The 17,630-nt window shown below is 43.1% G+C and overlaps 1 protein-coding gene across 2 annotated transcripts in view; it reads left to right on the top strand.

Moving 5' to 3' along the window:
• Tshz2 (teashirt zinc finger homeobox 2) overlaps positions 1–14,155 on the top strand; it is a 509,737-nt gene extending 495,582 nt beyond the window's left edge. Inside the window, exon 3 of one of the 2 annotated variants that reach the window (XM_008835136.3) lies at positions 12,480–14,155. In XM_008835136.3, coding sequence (XP_008833358.1) covers positions 12,480–12,481 — 2 coding nt within the window. In that variant the 3' untranslated portion in view covers positions 12,482–14,155. The remainder of the gene's footprint in view (positions 1–12,479) is intronic. The other variant, XM_008835135.3, reaches the window with a different exon arrangement.
• The last annotated feature ends 3,475 nt before the right edge of the window (positions 14,156–17,630 follow it).

Raw genomic sequence — 17,630 nt, 5'->3', positions numbered from 1 at the left:
CAGCAGGGAGGGAAGGAAGACAGAGGGAGGGAGGGAGGGAGGAAGGAAGGAAGGAAGGAAGGAAGGAAGGAAGGAAGGAAGGAAGGAGACAAAGATACAGAGAGAGAAAGGGAGCGTTAAACATTATCCACCTACCCACATGAGCCTGTGTCTGCATATCAGAGTATTAAGTGCATTTATGCAATTATTTGATACACTGTGAGAATTGGAATTTGTCCACCAAAGTCTAAGGCTTTCTTCACAACAGAGATTTCTCTTAGGAAAAAATTAACTGAAGCGCTAATGCCGAGACCCAGCAATGTGAGTGGCCCAATTTCGATTTTCAAATTGTACATCAATTTGAAAAGGATTAACTGCTGGCCTCTCCCGGGCGGCACCATCCAACACCCCAGTCTCCAGTGTTACTCTCTCTTCTTGTCACAGTCTTTTTAATGGGACTTTTCAGCATTCACATTTCACTGGTGTTTTTCATTTTCGACCAAATAACTTTGAGAAACCCTAAAGTCGGAGTCCGGTGCCACATCTTTGTCCTGTCACCACGGGAACAAATTACCTAAACCCCTTGCTTCATCCAATCCAGAAGAGGATATATGTATATGACTGTAATTTAGAAAAGTGTAAATTACTTCAAAATGGTGAACTAAACTATTCTTTGAAGTCGTAAGCACCAAACGGGGTGGGAGAGATGGTTCAGCAGTTAAGATCAAGTACTGCTCTTGCAGAGAACCTGACTCCTGACTGAGCTGCTCACAACTGCCTGGAACTCCAGTTCCAAGGGATCCAACATCCTCTCTGGCCTCTTTGGACACCTGCATTCATGTGCACATACCCACATACAGACACATAATGAAAAATAAATCTTAAAAGAAAAAGTACCAGGGACTGGAGAGATGACTCAGTGGTTAAGAGCAGTTACTGTTCTAGAGGACCTGGGTTTGCTTCCCAGCACCCACATGGGCGGTTAACATCAGTCTTTAACTCCAGTTTCAGAGGAGCTGATGCCCTCTTCTGGCCTCTGTGGGCACCAGGCACACTCATGGTGCACTTAAGTACATGCAGGCAAAACACTCATACACATAAAATAAAAATTAAAAAAATATTTTTTCAGAGATTTTTTGGCCAGGCATGGTGGCACACACCCTCAATCCCAGCACTTGGGAGGCAGAGGCAGGCAAAGAACTGTGAATTCGGGGCCCGCCTGGTCTCCAAAAAAAAACCAGGGCAGCTGGGGGTACAAAGAGACCCCGTTCCAAAAAAACCAAAAAAAAAAAAAAAAAAAAAAAAAAAAAAAAAAAAAAAGATTTTTTTAATACAGCTAGATGGCAAAGATTCTCAATATTCATTTGTAATCATTGGTGACTGACATTTCTAGACTGTATTTGGTTTGGTTTAGTTTTTCATTTGTTTGATTAGTTGATTAGTTTTAACACAGTCTTACTCTACAGCCCTGGCTTTGAATTTATGATCTTCCTGCCTCTGCCTCTGAATAGCCGAGATGGCAGCTTGTACAACCAAATCCAGCCGTGTCTTTGCATCTTCTAAGTACTCTCTTTCATAGAATTATGGAAGTACCATTCCAAGTTACTCTCTTTTTTTGCATATTTTAGTAATAAATATTTTTAAATTCTCTTTCATGGGGCTGCAGAGATGACTCAGCAGTTAAGAGCACTGGCTACTCTTCCAGAGGACCTGGGTTCAATTCCCAGCACCCATATGGCAGCTAACAACTGTCTGTAACTCCAGTTCCAGGAAATCTGACGCCCTCTTCTGACCTCCTCAGGCATTGCATGACACAAGTACACTTACATACATGCAGGCAAAACATTCATACACATAAAGATAAATCAAAAGAATGTTCGTAATTCTCTTTCATCTGGGAAGATTTCTTCACTCAACAAAAATCCTGCTGTGTGACAGACATTGGGTTTTATGCTAGAGACACTGTTGTGATCAAAATGTACCCACTCTCCAGAGTGGCATGCGAGGCTATCACTAAACAGTGCGTACATGATACTGTGTCCACAAATAGAAATTCCTCCCATCAGGATGACATGAAAAGTTGATGCAAGGCCAGGCGTGGTGGCACACACCTTTGATCCCAGCACTTGGGAGGCAGAGGCAAGCGGATTTCTGTAAGTTCAAGGCCAGCCTGGTCTACATAGCAAGTTCCAGGTCAGCTGGGGCTATAGGGAGACACTGTCTCAAAAAGACCAAAAAAAAGAAAAGAAAAAAAAAAAGTCTATTCACGTTTATAACAAAAACATTTAGACTAGTCCAGGGGATGTACAAAGATTTCTCCAAGGAAGTAATATTAAACTGATATTTTAATATTTTATTAATTTCTTAAGAATGCATACATGTATTTTGATCATATTCCCTTATAGTCAGTCCTCTGAGTCCAGTTTGTGCTGGACTCATGTTCACTGTGAGACCATCCACCGGAACATGATCGACCTACTAGAGACCACACCCCTAAACAGACTGATTCTCCCTTCCCAGAAGCCATCAAGTGTCAATAGCTCCTCTGCTGGGTGGGTGGGTGGGTGGGGGGTTGGGGGGCTTGTGAGCCTTTCCCTACTCCATGTAGAATGCTGACCAGCTTGATCTGGTGCAGGTCTTGTACAGGCACCACAGCTGTTGTGAGTTCATGAGCACGGTAGTCCTAACATGCCCGGAGGACACTGCTCTGTTTCCATCCTCCCCGACCCCTGTCTCTCACAGTCTTTCTGCCCTCTCTTCCATGATGGTCCCTGAGCCTTGTAGGGGAGGAGGTAAACTGAGATTTTTGAATGAGAAAGTGCTACCCAGACACAGTGGGGGCGGGAGAACATTCTAGACAGAGAGAACATGAGCAAAGGCCCTACGGCATGCTTTTAGAAGCTGCTGTTCCAAAGCTCTATCAGCAAGGGGCAGAGGGACCCAATGAAGTTAGAGAGGTAACAAGGCCAGATCGCACAGAAAGCTCTGGGAAGAAAACGTTGCTTTGATTTCATTTGATTTTCTATGTATGTGGTTCTCAGCTGCAGGTGTGAGGGCTGGCTGCCCCTACCCAATTCAGGTTTTTATAAGAGCACTGTTTTCCAGGCAGAAAGAGTAAGAGGGATGTCGAGGAGACACGGAGCCCCATGGTCATCCAAGTGGGACATGCACAGGCTTGGCCTGGGGGCCCAAGGTGGAGATGGGAGGCTTGCAGGTAGAACTGTATTCTAGGTCTCTGATGCCTGGAAAGCGGGGGAAGGGCAGGCTATGGCAGTGCATGGTTTGAAGTCCCTCTTCCGGTGAAGAGGAATGCCAACAGGCAAACACAAGGGGCCTTGCTTCTGAAGAAGTCATGTTGATGCCTGTGAGAGTGTCACATAGAGACGTTGAGCACCTGGTGGGCATGTGGATCTGGACAGTCGTGAGTACACAGGTGACAAAGAAAGTTCCAGAACTGGCTGCTGCTGCTGAGACAGAGCTTGTGTAGAGCATGGGTGCTTGACCTGAAAGGCTGGATGTTGACTCCAGGCATCTTGTATCTCCCCTTTTACCTCCTGAAAGAAAATTCAGACATCAGATTCCCAGCCTACATACAGAGCTTAAAAACACATCATCTGGGGCTGGGGAGATGGCTCAGTGTGTAAAGTGCTTGCACGAGTCCTGAGTTTGGATCCCCAGCATGAAAAAGCCAGTAGTGGTATGCATGTGCAACCCCAGTACTTGGGGCATGGGGACAGGATGATCCTTGGGGCTCACTGGACAGCCAGGTTAGCCAATCGGTGAGCTCCTGGTTTAGTGCGAGACCTTATCTCAGAAACTAAGGTGGAAAGGAGCCATAGAAGACAACACCCAATGTCAATTTTTGGCCTCTACATGCATGTATATGTACATGTGTAAACACACAGACACGTGCACACACATATATACAGGCATACACATACAAATATATACATACACACAAGCATGCACACATATAATCATATCATGTTAAGAGAGAGATAACTCAGTGAGTACATGTGCTTGTGGCCAACCCTGATGACCTGAGTTCAATCCCCAGGATCCACATGGTACATGGCAGAGGAAGGGAACTGACTCCTTCAAGTTGTCATCTGACCTCCATAGGCATGCCGTGGCACTTGAGTACACACACACACACACACACACACTCATGTCTGTGTGCATGCACATGCAAAAATAAATAAATGAGCGTAAAAAGAAAAGGAAGGAAGAAAAGAAGGAGGGAGGGAGGGAAGGAGGCAGGGAAGGAAGGAAGGAAGGAAGGAAGGAAGGAAGGAAGGAAGGAAGGAAGGAAGGGAAGAAAGGGAAGAAAGGGAAAAAAGGGAGAAAGAAAGGAGAGAGAGAAAAGAGCATCCAGACACAAAAATGTGCCAGAAAGGGCTGGAGAGACAGCTCAGTGTTTAAGAGCACTAGCTGCTCTTGCAGAGGACCCAGGATCAGCACCCACACAGTGGGGAAGGAAGGAAGGAAGGAAGGAAGGAAGGAAGGAAGGAAGGGAAGAAAGGGAAGAAAGGGAAAAAAGGGAGAAAGAAAGGAGAGAGAGAAAAGAGCATCCAGACACAAAAATGTGCCAGAAAGGGCTGGAGAGACAGCTCAGTGTTTAAGAGCACTAGCTGCTCTTGCAGAGGACCCAGGATCAGCACCCACACAGTGGTTTACAACCATCCATAACTCCAGTTCCAGGGGATCTGACACCATCTCCTGGCCTCTGCGGGCATTGCACACACATGGTCCACTTACATATTCACTGGCAAAATACTCAAACACAGAAAATAAATTTTAAATTTTTTTATTGTCCTGGAAGAGGCCTTCTCAAGCTTGAATGTGATGGGACTTCCTTGAGTTACCTCTTAACATTTGGATTCTGGTTCCAGCTAGGAGAGACACTAACCACAGCTGTTGAAGACGTGACTCCTCTTCTAGTCACTCTGCAGGAAACCTTCACTGCCGGCAACACAGGCCTTGATAACCTTTACATACCTGACCTTGACTACAGCTGCTCCAGAAAGCCCCACCTCCCACTGCTCCGTACCTTGCAAAGGTTGTCCTCAATCAGGTACCAAGAAGAAAGTACACTCCCTTAGTGAGGCAGAAAAGCTTGTGACTGACAGGAGGGTTATAGTGAAGCTTGGTTGTGATTGGTCTTGATGAAACTGGCTGTTGTGATGTGACTGATGTAATACAAGACCCACGTTTGCTTGCCGTGCCCATGGTACATACCCTTCCTGGCTGCATAACCCTGGTTGTTCAGCTTGCTTTCCAAGCTGAGAGACGCCCTCTTGTGGTGTTCCCTGGTGTTGCAACAATGGGCTCATAAAAGGCTTCTTCCAAATTAAAAAACAGATTAAAAGGCAAATTAAAAGGCAGATTCTGAATCAGCAGGTCTGGGCCAGACCCACGTTCTGTTTTTCTGGCATGCTCCAAGCAACTCCAGGGATGTTTTGTGGGGTACATTCAAAAGAACGTGGTCCTGGAAGACTCATGATCAGACATGTGCCCCTACAGGTGAGACACAGTGAACATCAGCCATAAATGCAGACAGGGATCTGTGTATTTGCAGGGGTGAGGGGTAAGTGAGTAGGTGTGAATGTGTACCCATGTTTGTGAGTGGATGGCTAGAGTAAGAGGGCTGCATATACACATGTATGCATGTTTGAGTGGAGGCCAGAGGTCAAACTCAAGTGTCCTTCAGAAGCCTGTTTTGAGATAGGGGACCCAGGACTCACTGATTTGACTAGACTGTCTGGCCAGGGAGACCTAGAGATCCATCCATCTCTGACTTTTCAGGGTGTACACCACCACACCTGGCTTCTTACCTGGATACTGGGGATTAAATGGGTCCTGATGGTTTTACAGCAGGCATTTTACAAACTGAACCATGTCCCAGCTCCCTGATCTGTGTAGTGTGCGGACTTTAGGAGCTGTGACTTGATTGTCTAACATATAAGCAACTCCCGTTAAAATTCCAAATACAACAAAGCACAGTTTCTCTTAGTCAAGTACCTTTATTTCTGGAAAATGTAGCCTGCTTCAAAGTACGTATAAACGACCAGCTGTGTATGCAACATGGAATTCAATTCTAGGGCCGGATAATTGTACATTCGTTTTGAAGCAATGATAGTTTTGTGTCTCACCTCTACAGGACATTTGGCAGTGGGTAGAGGCATTTGGGGTTGTCCCAAATCACTGTAAGGGGGCACTACGGGTGCCTGGTGTGGACAGGACAGAGGTGCTGCTGAGCAGCGTACAGTTCTCAAAACAGAATGGACTGTCTCTGGATACAAATAATGTACAACATGAGAAGCCTCACGTAGAGAGAGCTTTCCAAACCTGGCGTGCTGCGAGGAACCATACCACCTGGTAAGAGACCCTCACACTAGAGGGACCAGGTGCCCAACATTCCCAGCCTCGACCTGTTCCACACCGGCAACCACAAAGTACTCCCTAAAGATGGTACCGTGAAAGAGGCACTGTTCATTGAGTGTGGGAAGACTGAGGCAGGACAGAGCAAGGGCCAGGGAAAGTAGGCTCTGACTAAAACAATTCACCAGAGGATTAAAAGCTCCTGCACAGCCAAATTAAAGTCTATATAATTCTATGCATCTGTTGGTGCCACCAAAATGAATACAGAAATAATTACATCCTCTTTCCTGACTCTCCCTCACAAACTCTACTTAATGAACACAGCCAATGACTTTTTGGATATATAATTATGACTTTTATTTATTTCCATCTTGTTTTTATCATAATACAGCATATTAAGAGGAAAAAGGGGCGTATGCAGCAACAAAGTTGGGCCTCAACTGCCAGCTGTCGCCAAGGCCATTTGCTCTCTTCGCCTTAATCCAGTTTATGTAACCCATTCCCAACAGAGAAAAGAACACCATTTCCCTTAACGCCCTCCCTTTGTTTTCTACTTTTAATTTTCCACTAGAATCTTATCTTAAAACTAAGAGAAAAATAAGGTGACTTTCTCCTTCCTCCCCTCCTCATCTTCCTCCTCTTCTTCCTCCTCATCCCCCTCCCCTTTCCCCTCCTCCTCTTCCTCCTCTTCTTTCTCCTCTTCCTCCTCATCCTCTCCTCCTTTCCCTTTTTCCAATGTAAGGGGGAACCACTTTATGCCCCCAAAGTGACTCAAGACTCCGATCTCCCTTTGCCCCTTCTCCAGAATACTGACTTTCCAAAGACCACGCCTTCCACCAATCCACGGTGGGATGTGAGCAACTTCTTTGTTTTTGGTTTTGTTCTGAGATAGAGTCTCGTGTACTCCAAATTCACTATGACCTTGAACTCCTGATCCCCCTGCCTCCACCTCTCAAGTGTGAGAACTGCAGATAGTCAACATCTCAACTGCTCTGAGGGGCTACTCCATCAGGAATAGCCTCGTAGCCAGATTGTAATACAAGACCCTGTTTCCAGAATTTGAAAGTAACTGCACTCAAATGTTCTTGGGGAAATGCCTCTAAAATACTAACATGCTGGTGTTTGACGCTTTGAGTCATTACTTAGCAACCACAAGTCTTGTCCTTACTTTTGTGTTGCTGGAACCACAATATTTGAGAGACTTGGTCTGCATACCATGGCAGACCAAGTAACCTTCAAAGCCTGGCCTAGTAGCCAGCCTCTGTCCATAAGGTTCCACAGTCACCAAAATAGCGCTCACCATCTGGAGTACCAGTGTTCAAACCTTGAGCCTGTGGTGGACATTCCAGATTGAAACCATAACAGCTGGGTCCAGAGGGCCCGTTCAATACGGAGAGTGCCTGCCATGCCAGACAGAGGACCTGAGAGGGATCCCCAGAACCCACGTGAAGAAGTCAGGGGTGGTGGTGTACATTAATCCCGGCGCTGAGGAAACAGAGACAGGCACCTATCCAGAACTTGCTGGTCAGTCAGCACAGCCTACTTAGTGAGCCCTCCAGGCTAATGAGAGACCCTGCCTCAGAAAACACACGGACAACCATGCTTAACCTCTGTCCTACACACACACACACACACACACACACACACACACAAACCGCACACACCACACCACACAGGTACACACCATGCATATGCTACCATATATATATATACACACATGTACATACCACATTCACACACATCACATACACATATCACATACCACACACATAAACCACACACACAGTACCCCCCGCAAACAATACCCCATACACACACCACACACACACACGTACACACCACATACACACCCACCACACACTCTAAATAAAAAAGTAAGTAAATAAATAAATACTAAAAAAAGGGAGAATTTGGACCTGGATAGATGACTCAGTGGTTAAGAACATTTGCTGCTTTTATGGAGGACCCAAGCTCAGTTCCCAGCACTCACATCAGGTGGCTCACAACTGACTGTAACTCCAGGTCTAGGGGGATGAACACCCTCTTCTGGCCTCCTCAGGCATAGCACCCATGAGCACATACCCACACAGACACACATATATACACACAATTAAAAATAAAATAAATCGGGCTGGGCGTGGTGGCGCACGCCTTTAATCTCAGCACTCGGGAGGCAGAGGCAGGCGGATCTCTGTGAGTTCAAGGACAGCCTGGTCTACATAGTGAGTTCCAGGCCAGCTGGGGCTACAGGGAGACCCTGTCTCAAAAAGACAAAAATAAATAAATAAATAAATAAAGTAAAATAAAATAAATTGGGGTTAGAGAGATGGTTCAGCAATTAAGAGCCACAAGCTGCTCTTGCAGAAGACCCAGGTTTGGTTCCCAGCATCTACATAGTGGCTCACAACCATCCATAAATCCAATTCCAAGGGATCCAATGCCTCTTCTGGTCTCCTTGGGCATTGCACATCTAGGTACACTTACATACATGTAGGTAAAACCCTTATACACATAAAATAAGCACCAGAAAATAATTTTGATTAAAAAATAAATAAGGGCTGAAGAGAAGGCTCAGTGGTTAAGAGTACCAACTGCTCTTGCAGAAGACCCAGGTTCGATTCCCAGCACCCACATAGCAGCTAACAACCATTTATAACTCCAGTTCCAGGGGAACTGATATCTTCTTCTGACCTCCATGGGCATTGCATGACACAGGTGCACTTACATGCATGCAGGTAATACACTCATACACATAAAAATAATAAAATATTTTTAAAATTAAAAAATTAAAAATAAATCTTTGGGAGGAAAAGAAGAGACCTGACCAATCTTGCAAACATTGGGTTAAATAGAGATCTACTGTGTTGGTTAGATTGGAACCGAAGGACTTCTTGGAGTCTGGGGGGGTGGGGTGGTGCATGTACAGGAGTGCAGGGGCCAGAGTCAATGCAGGTCTCTTTCTCCTCACCGTATATTTCCCCTCTGCCCAAAACCTACTTATATTTTAGTTATAGTTCTATTTAAGCTCAAGGTGGATCTTCTCACTAAAGTGAACACTACTGCCAACCTGCACGCCTGGAATCTCAGGATGTGGAAAGTCAAGTCAGGAGGTGCTCCACAAGTTCAAGGACAACCAGCTCTACATATCAAGTTTCAGGCCAGCTTCTGTCATACAGTGAAATCCTAGTCTCAAAAAATAAAACAAGAAGCTGAGCGTGGTGGCACATACCTTTAATCCAAGCACTCAGGAGGCAGAGGCATGTTAAAGCCAGCCTGGTCTACACAGGGAGTTCCAAGCCAGCTGTGGGCTACAGGGAGACCCTGTTTCAAAAAGACCAAAAAAAAAAAGAAAAAAAAAACTGGAGAGATGGTTCAGTAGTTAAGAGCACTGGCTGCGCTTGCACAGTTCCCAGCACCCACATGGCAGCTCACAACCATCTGTAACTCCAGTTCCAAGGGATCCAACACCCTCTTCTGGCCTCTAGGGACACATGTGGTATACTTACATACATACAGCCAAAGCATTCATACATATAAAATAAAAATTAAATCTTTAACAGTCTAAATTAATTAAAATGAAGCACTACCACAAATAACAAGATGTGAAGAAATAACCCCACTTATAGCATGATGAAAGAAATGATGCATTTTCACAGTAATCTAACAGCAAGGGGAGAAAGGATCACCTATCAGCTTTTTCTTTATTTTCTTTTTTGAAAATGTTTATTACATTTATTATTTATCTGTGTATGTGTAAGTGGGCGGGTACCACAGCATGCATGTGGAGACCAGAAGACAATTTAGGGGAGTCAGTTCTCTCCTTCTACCACGTGAGTCCTAGGGATCAAACTTGGATCGTCAGGCTTGGCCACATGAGGCTGAGCCATGTTGCCAGCCCTTTTTCAGTATTTTAAGAGTCACAACATGTGACTCAAGCTGGCCTCAAGCTCACCATCCAGCCACCCCAGTGGTAAGGCACTCAGCCATCACACCTGGCCATCCAATTAGTTTATAGATAGCATTTCCTCACCACAAAAATGTTCCCTTTTGACTCAAAAATTCCATACTTGGGAGCTTAAGCCTATGAGAATATGCCAACATACTGAAAAGCTTTTAACACAAAAATGCTCATCCTGGTATCTGGTACTATTAAATAAAACCAGGAGCAAATCCAGAATCCAACAGGATAACAGTTTAGCAAACTAGCACCAGGTCACATGTGATCAGACGCAAGTTCCTGCCATGGTTCACAGCAATGCATCCACCAAGGAAATAAATAAGGGGCTTTAGTCAGCATCTGCTGCTTTGTCGAAGTGGACCACACAAAAACACGAGGGAAAAAGGCAGCTCTAGAGAGAAACAGACTGTGAATGTGAGGCTCTCTCTGGATGGGAAAGGCTGAAGTTAGAATTATTATTTTCCAAAATACTTTATAGTGGAAATATTGATTGTATATATATTTTTTAAATATTTTATTTATTTTTGTTTTATGTGTGTGTATTGCCTGCATGTAGGTAAGTGCACCCGTGTCCTGCAATGCCTGCGGAGGGCAGAAGAGGCTGTTGGATCCCATTGAACTCGAGTTACATGCAGTTGTCAGCTGCCATGTGAGTGCTGGGAATCGAACCCGGTCTTCTGCCAGAATAGTGTTCTTAACCACTGAGCCATCTCTCCAGCCCCTGATTATATATTTTGTTTTTAATTATAGTAAAATGAACATGATATAAAATTGCTATTAACCATTTTAAGTCACAGTCCAGTGTTGTTACATTCGTTCACATTGTTGTGCACTAAAAAAAAAACATCTCCGGGGCTGGAGAGATGGATGGCTCAGCGGTTAAGAGCACTGGCTGCTCTTGCAGGGGACCCGGGTCGATTCCCAGCACCCACATAGCAGCTACGAACCGTCCTTAACTCCAGTTCCAGGGGAATCAGACACCCTCTTTTGATCTCCGCGGTATTGCATGACACGGGTGCACTCATATACATGCAGGCAATACACTCATACACATAAAATAAAAAAAATATTTTTAAATGAAAATAATAAATGAAATTTTAAAAACTCATCTCCAGAATTTTTCATCTTACAAAACTGGAATTCTGTGGCCATTAAACACTTAATATCTTTCTTTTTGTGGCTTTATCATAATTTCCTGTGCCTATCCAGGTTATAGAATATGCCTGAATTTCCTTCCTTTTAAAAGCAGAACAGTATCCTATTGCCTGTATATACCACACCACCCATTCACTCACTGATGGGTTGTTTCTATAGCTAACGTGACTATATTCATACAGTGAACGTGGATATGTAAATACATCTTTCCTATATAAATGTTTTGAGTGGGGGCCAGTGAGATGACTCAGTGGGTGAAGTGCTTGCCACCAAGCCTGACAACTTGAGTTCAAATCCCAAGGCCTGTATGGTGGAAGGGGAGGACTGGCTCCTGAATGTTGTCCTCTGACACTCACATACCTTCCATGGCACATATGGGCATGCACGCAAAGGAATAGGTAGAACATAAAAGAGGACACCTGATGCATCCTTATAGCCTAAGAGTATGCAGAGGCGCATTCACCCACACATTCAACAGGCATTTGCATGCATAAAATAAATAATAAATAAATAAATAAATAAATAAATTTTACTAAAAAGTTCTTCAGCATAGTATTGGAAGAGAAAAATGTAAGTAAATTTTTTATGTGTTTTACATTTGAAAAAAAAATCCTGCGCTGGAGAGTTGGTTCAGGAGTTAAGAGTTCTGGCTGCTCTTGCAGAGGATCCAGGTTCAATTCCCAGCACCCACCTGGTGGCTAACAACTGTCCTTAATTCCAGTTCCAGGGGATCCAGTGCCCTCTTCTGACCTCATTGGGCATTGTACAACATGGACAGGCAGGCAATACACTGATACACATAAAATAAAGTGTTTTAAAATTTTTTTTTAATTCCTAAATTGGCTCCTCTGTTTCCGGTCCCATCTAGTTGTGTCAGACCCTGAACCAGGCTTAACTATGACTCTACTCAGGATGTTGGTACAAACAAGGCATCTAGGTGGGGAAATCATCACTGAGCCAGACCTCTAATACTGACGCATCTTCTGTGCTCTGATTCCTTTTGCAGGACAAATGCCTTAGTTTGGACGTTGCAGCCCGGATCTCCCTCACACTGAGACCTCCTTCGTTGAATCCCCCTGCTTCTGACATTGAACTCTTTGACCTCCTCCTGACACTCTGCTCCAAGAAGACTGAGAAAAACAAAATTCACCCCAGCCATTTCTCTTCATCCTCACTAACAATTTGGTAATGAAGTATTGATTTCCACTTCTCTCCTTATGGACGATATTAGATTTTCATTGATAAACTGCAATGGGCCTGTCTCGTCTCTGAGGCCCCCTTTTTACTGTCACAAGAAAACAAAGTGCCACTGAAGAAAAATAATGACTGGGGACGTTGATGTACTTATTCTGTCGGTTTGCAGCAGGAAAGGGAGGGGGAATATCAGTCTTCATAGTTTAACGTCCAAGTGGGCTACACTTGGAAGCTTACTTTTCATGGTAATGTCAATTTCCTATTTATAACCCCCCTGGGAACGTTTGTCTAAAGGAAATGTTTCTGTTCAGTGTAACAATTACGGTTGCACCTGGATTGCCCAGTCCTGCCCCTGCACCAGGGAGCCATTAGTCATGGCAAAGTGGAAGGCTTACTAAGTTAAACCAGAGTTGGAGCCAAGAAAACCTCCCAACAATGTTCATCTTCTGTGAAAGTTGTTCAAATAGTCAGGCTTACCCATGTTGCTGCCAAAGCCTTTTCCCTGTGTGCTGGGAGAAATGTATGACCTCTGCCTTTATCTCGATTGGTTTACAAGCTTAGTTTCCAGTATGCACCACCATCCGAGGAGACCTACAAACTGGCCCAAGTGGTGAAAGGCGGAATCAGAGAAAGCAAGGAGATGCCAGGGCCAAGGGCGTAGCTGCGGCCTTCCTGTCGTCTCCCTGCGGGGCCTGCTGTCCGCCCGCTCTAAAATGCAACCTCTCAGAACCAACAGAATGCATGAAAATAGGGTGTCCGTTTGAAATGTGTTCCTGCAACTTTTCTCATTAAAACTTTAAGGGCCCAATTTTAATTTGTGGAATATTCCCGTTAATAATGAGATCTAATTAAGACATCCATTAAAAGCCCGTTAAAGTTAATTTAACGTAAAAATTCCAATAGAACTGTATTAGATTTTCTCCATTAAATTAACGTTATGGATTTTTAACGGATGTCTTAATTATACGTTATTATTAACGGGAATACTGTATTACACAGATTAAAATCAGGTCCTAAGTCAACTTGGAAAAGCTAAGAGCATGTTTTCATATTAAAGTCTTGCATACCTAGAGCCCAGTTTGGAAACGCAGGGGTAGATCGGTTTGTTCTAAATGAGTGCTTTCTCTACAGTGGAAAGCAACCTATAATAGATAAATCTATCATTGCATTTAAACAATGAGTCTTCTTATTCTCAAAGGACAGCTACGTCTGGACTGTATTGTAAATTGCTACTCAGCTATAGGTGAAATATTTAAACTAGTCTCTGCACAACACACACTAGGAGTTAGATAACTCTGGAACAAAATACATGGTATTCTTGCTTTAATTACCAAGGTTATCAAAAAAACATGGAGAAAATGAAGCCAAATACACACTTTTCACCATTTATTATAGAGGCTGTCTGTTGGAAATGTCCTGGAAATTTTGACATGATCCCTAAATTCAACATTGGGATTTAAAATAAAATTTGAAGTTTAAAAAAAAAAAAAAGGACAAAAAAAACTTCTTATTTACCTCCTAGGGAAAGTGTTGCCCTTATGCTACATATAATAGCAAATTGCTTTTTTTATGGCATGTATAACCTAGATGGGAAAAAATATGGCGCTTCAGGGAAGGAGGGAAAGAGTAAATGAAGTTCCAGGAATGTCATTCTGAAGTAATGAGGCATGGACGGAAAATATACCCCTCACATCATCGGATTGAGATGGCGGTCGAAATAGCTTCATTGAAGTGTCAGACTCATCCATCAATCAATCACCCACAAGGAAAAATAGCAACAGTACAACGGGCGGCTTTTATGGGATTTACTCATGGGCACAGGGAACAGCAGCTCAACTGTAGTTCTGACATGAAAAGCAAGGTGCTGATATTATTTTTTATGATGGGAGGATCATAAAGTGAATTGAGAACAGCGAGGTCTGTCTTTGCTTAACCTATTCAACCAGAAATGAATGGAATTCAACTGGAAAGGAACGGTCTTCCAGTGGGTTAAGATGGAAGGGTGGACTCAACCGACCGCTGTCCTTCAACGGCAAAATTCTATTAAAGAGGAAAAAAAAAAAGCAACGCATTAGCATGAGGGTTCTTGAGGCTGTTAAAAATTGCCTGCTCCAACCAGGGTTATTAGATAAAGTTACATAATTCAGATCCTCTGCAGCCAACCCAAAGCAAACTCAGAGCCCTGCTCCAGCTGGGGGGAAACAGTACAGTCCTGAACTCCTGGGTATTATCTGACTCCTAGGAAAGAAAATAATAAATCCTCTGCCTCCAATATCATCTATATGGTTTTGTTAGTGCGATTTCTCTTGTGGGGTGAGGTGAAAGGCAAGACACAAAAATATTGATAAATGTGGTCAGACTCCTGAATTGCCACATGACCACTGTGAATGTCACTCCTGAGGACGGCTTTTAATGTTCTTTGTAGAAAACAAGATTGGAGCCAGCACCATGCCATGCACACAGCTCTCAGTGTATTTCTAGACACGAGGCCTGTCTTCATTTGGCAAGTGTGTGAAGCTTCTAGAAACTTCTTCCTGGAGAGAAAAAATGAAATACATGAACTGCAGGAGAATGTTTTAATCTGCTTTCACTTCCTTCCTTCCTCAGATAAGTTGAAATTTCAGAAGTGGGAAGAATGATATGCAAATGTCATGCAAATTGCCTCTGAGTGCCTCCACTACACGGCCGCCCTTTGGGATTAGAGACAATGCCATGTGGCCTTTCCTTCCCTATCCCTCCTTCTAGCTAAGGCCACCAACCAGCTCAAATTTGAAGTGGCCATTAATATATATGTATATATACAAATATTTAAATTTTATATATTTCAGCAAATTTACCAAGTATACAGCAGCTTAAAAGCCAGCACAAGGCACATTGGGAAGTGCAATTTATTCAGCAAATTCACTCAGCCAATCTTATTAGATGCCTACTGTGTGTGCAGCTAGCACTAGATACCACAGAGAACAGTCTTGCACAGCATCCCAGGCCCTCCTGTCTTTGACAGCAGTTATTTCAAGGCAGCTGTTACCTAGACATCCCAGGATGGTGTCCACAGAGGGTCAAAATTCTGTATGTTCACAATAAAGAATTTTTCCTTGTTAAAAAAAAAAAAAAGAGGGAGGAAATAGCCTCAAAATAGGTCAAGGCCTAAAAAAACAGCATATAATCACAGAATAAATTGGATAGACTAGACAGTCCCCACAGAATTTGTTCAGGCCACAAACAGATTTCTCTGAAAACTCACCGCCCCCCCCCACCACGCCAAACTGTGCCTGCTTGGTTGTTTGACTCTTGCATAATTAATGTTGTGGGTAAAAGCCTCTGAACTCAGTTGAAATTCAGAAAACATGAGTACTGGGGAAGCATTTGGGAAACCGGGTAAGGAAAGAGGAAGGGTGTGTGTGTGTTTGTGTGTGTGTGTGTATCCCTGTATACATATGCATGAATTTTGCTGTTAGTTTCTAGGGTCTGGATAATTCATCCGTAAGAATCTATGATTTTCTGAAACTTTTCACAATCAATTCAAAGACACAAGTCTTGCAAGATGGTCACATTCTGCTGAATTACCACCTGCCATTTCGTGGGTTATCTGGCTATATTCAAACCTTTTTTTTTTTTCCAATGGGGTTTTGTTTTTTAAGTTCCTTAATGTTTTCTTTAAAAAAAAAAAAACATAAAATGAGTTTTTTTTTCCCCCATTATCCTCTATTCTCTGTAAGAATACTGGTGTGGAAATGAATGTAAAATAACGATGATAGAGAACTACATTGAACACCATAAAACTTCTTTATTTGTTTTTTCTTTATTTCTTTATTTTACTGTTTGGAAAGCAGTATCTGTGGAATTAGTATGTGTAAAGAAGAAGCAATTTAGTATGTGTAAAGAAGAGAGAGGAGGGGAGAGAGAGAGAGAGAGGGAGGGGGGGAGAGCATTCTAAATGCTATCTATTTTGAACATGCATAAGGCACCAAAAAAAAAAAAAATCAAAACTCAACTTTCAGTTTCTTTTGCTCCCCCACATGAGATGTGAAAATGCTAATTTCATTTTCTCCCTTCCCCTGTGTGGCACTTTCTCAAAATATGTATGAAATAGTTTTAGACAAAGATTGAGCTAGAGGAAGAGATGCGAATTCCCATGCCCTCAGAGAGTGGTGTTTCCACTGCAAGAAACTGCTAAACATTTTGAAACTTGTGAATCATCTTTAGAATTCTTGCAGCACAATTTTACCTCTCCATCCAAAGTAAAAGCCACTTAGATCCTTTGGCTTCCTGTGATAGATTCAGAGGAATACAAAGGTGCACAATTTCCAGACTCTGGTTAATCTTCTTCCAATAGTTATGAACAATGGGCTAGCAGGCATGGGTGTTCCTCCAAAGATTATTCATGCGCAAGGCAGCCCAAAGCTTCAGGGAAAACTGAAAATGTTTTATGGATTAGAAACGGACTGTTTTAAAATGCTAGAACCGGGTGGAACGCTATTTCTGCAACAAGACTCTGTCCGTTTCCTTTGGAAAAATATATTCCAAGTAAAATGGCTCTTCTGAGGAGTGACACCCTGACTTGACACCTTTCAGCATACAAACGACCAGATGATGGCCACATGACTGTCATTAGGGCCTTTTACAATGTGGTCCATTTGAAGGAGACATATCAAATGCTGTCCTTTGTATCAGGTTTATTTGCTTAAAATAGCTTTCAGGAGTTCAAGTAACAACTCTGGTAAAAACCCGAGGAGAAGTTTTTTTTAAAAAATGGTATATTGCTTTAAAAAAAAAAAAACCTAAATCTAAGCATTCCTTTCAACCTCTCCAGGAAATAAATCTCAGTATGCTCGCTGAATTATTTTGAACCTGAAACCTAGTTGACTCTCTGTCCCCAGGCGATGGCTAATATTTACAGAATGAACAATCATCCAATTATGTCTCAAATATGGAGCTGTGGCTAGTCATATTTTCGCTTTCT

This window comes from Nannospalax galili, unplaced genomic scaffold (genome assembly GCF_000622305.1).
Source record: "Nannospalax galili isolate Female #2095 unplaced genomic scaffold, S.galili_v1.0 scaffold596, whole genome shotgun sequence".
In the NCBI taxonomy this organism is placed as follows: Eukaryota; Metazoa; Chordata; class Mammalia; order Rodentia; family Spalacidae; genus Nannospalax; species Nannospalax galili.
The sequence above is the reverse complement of the archived record's forward strand: the minus strand, read 5'-3'. Positions and strand labels throughout refer to the sequence as shown.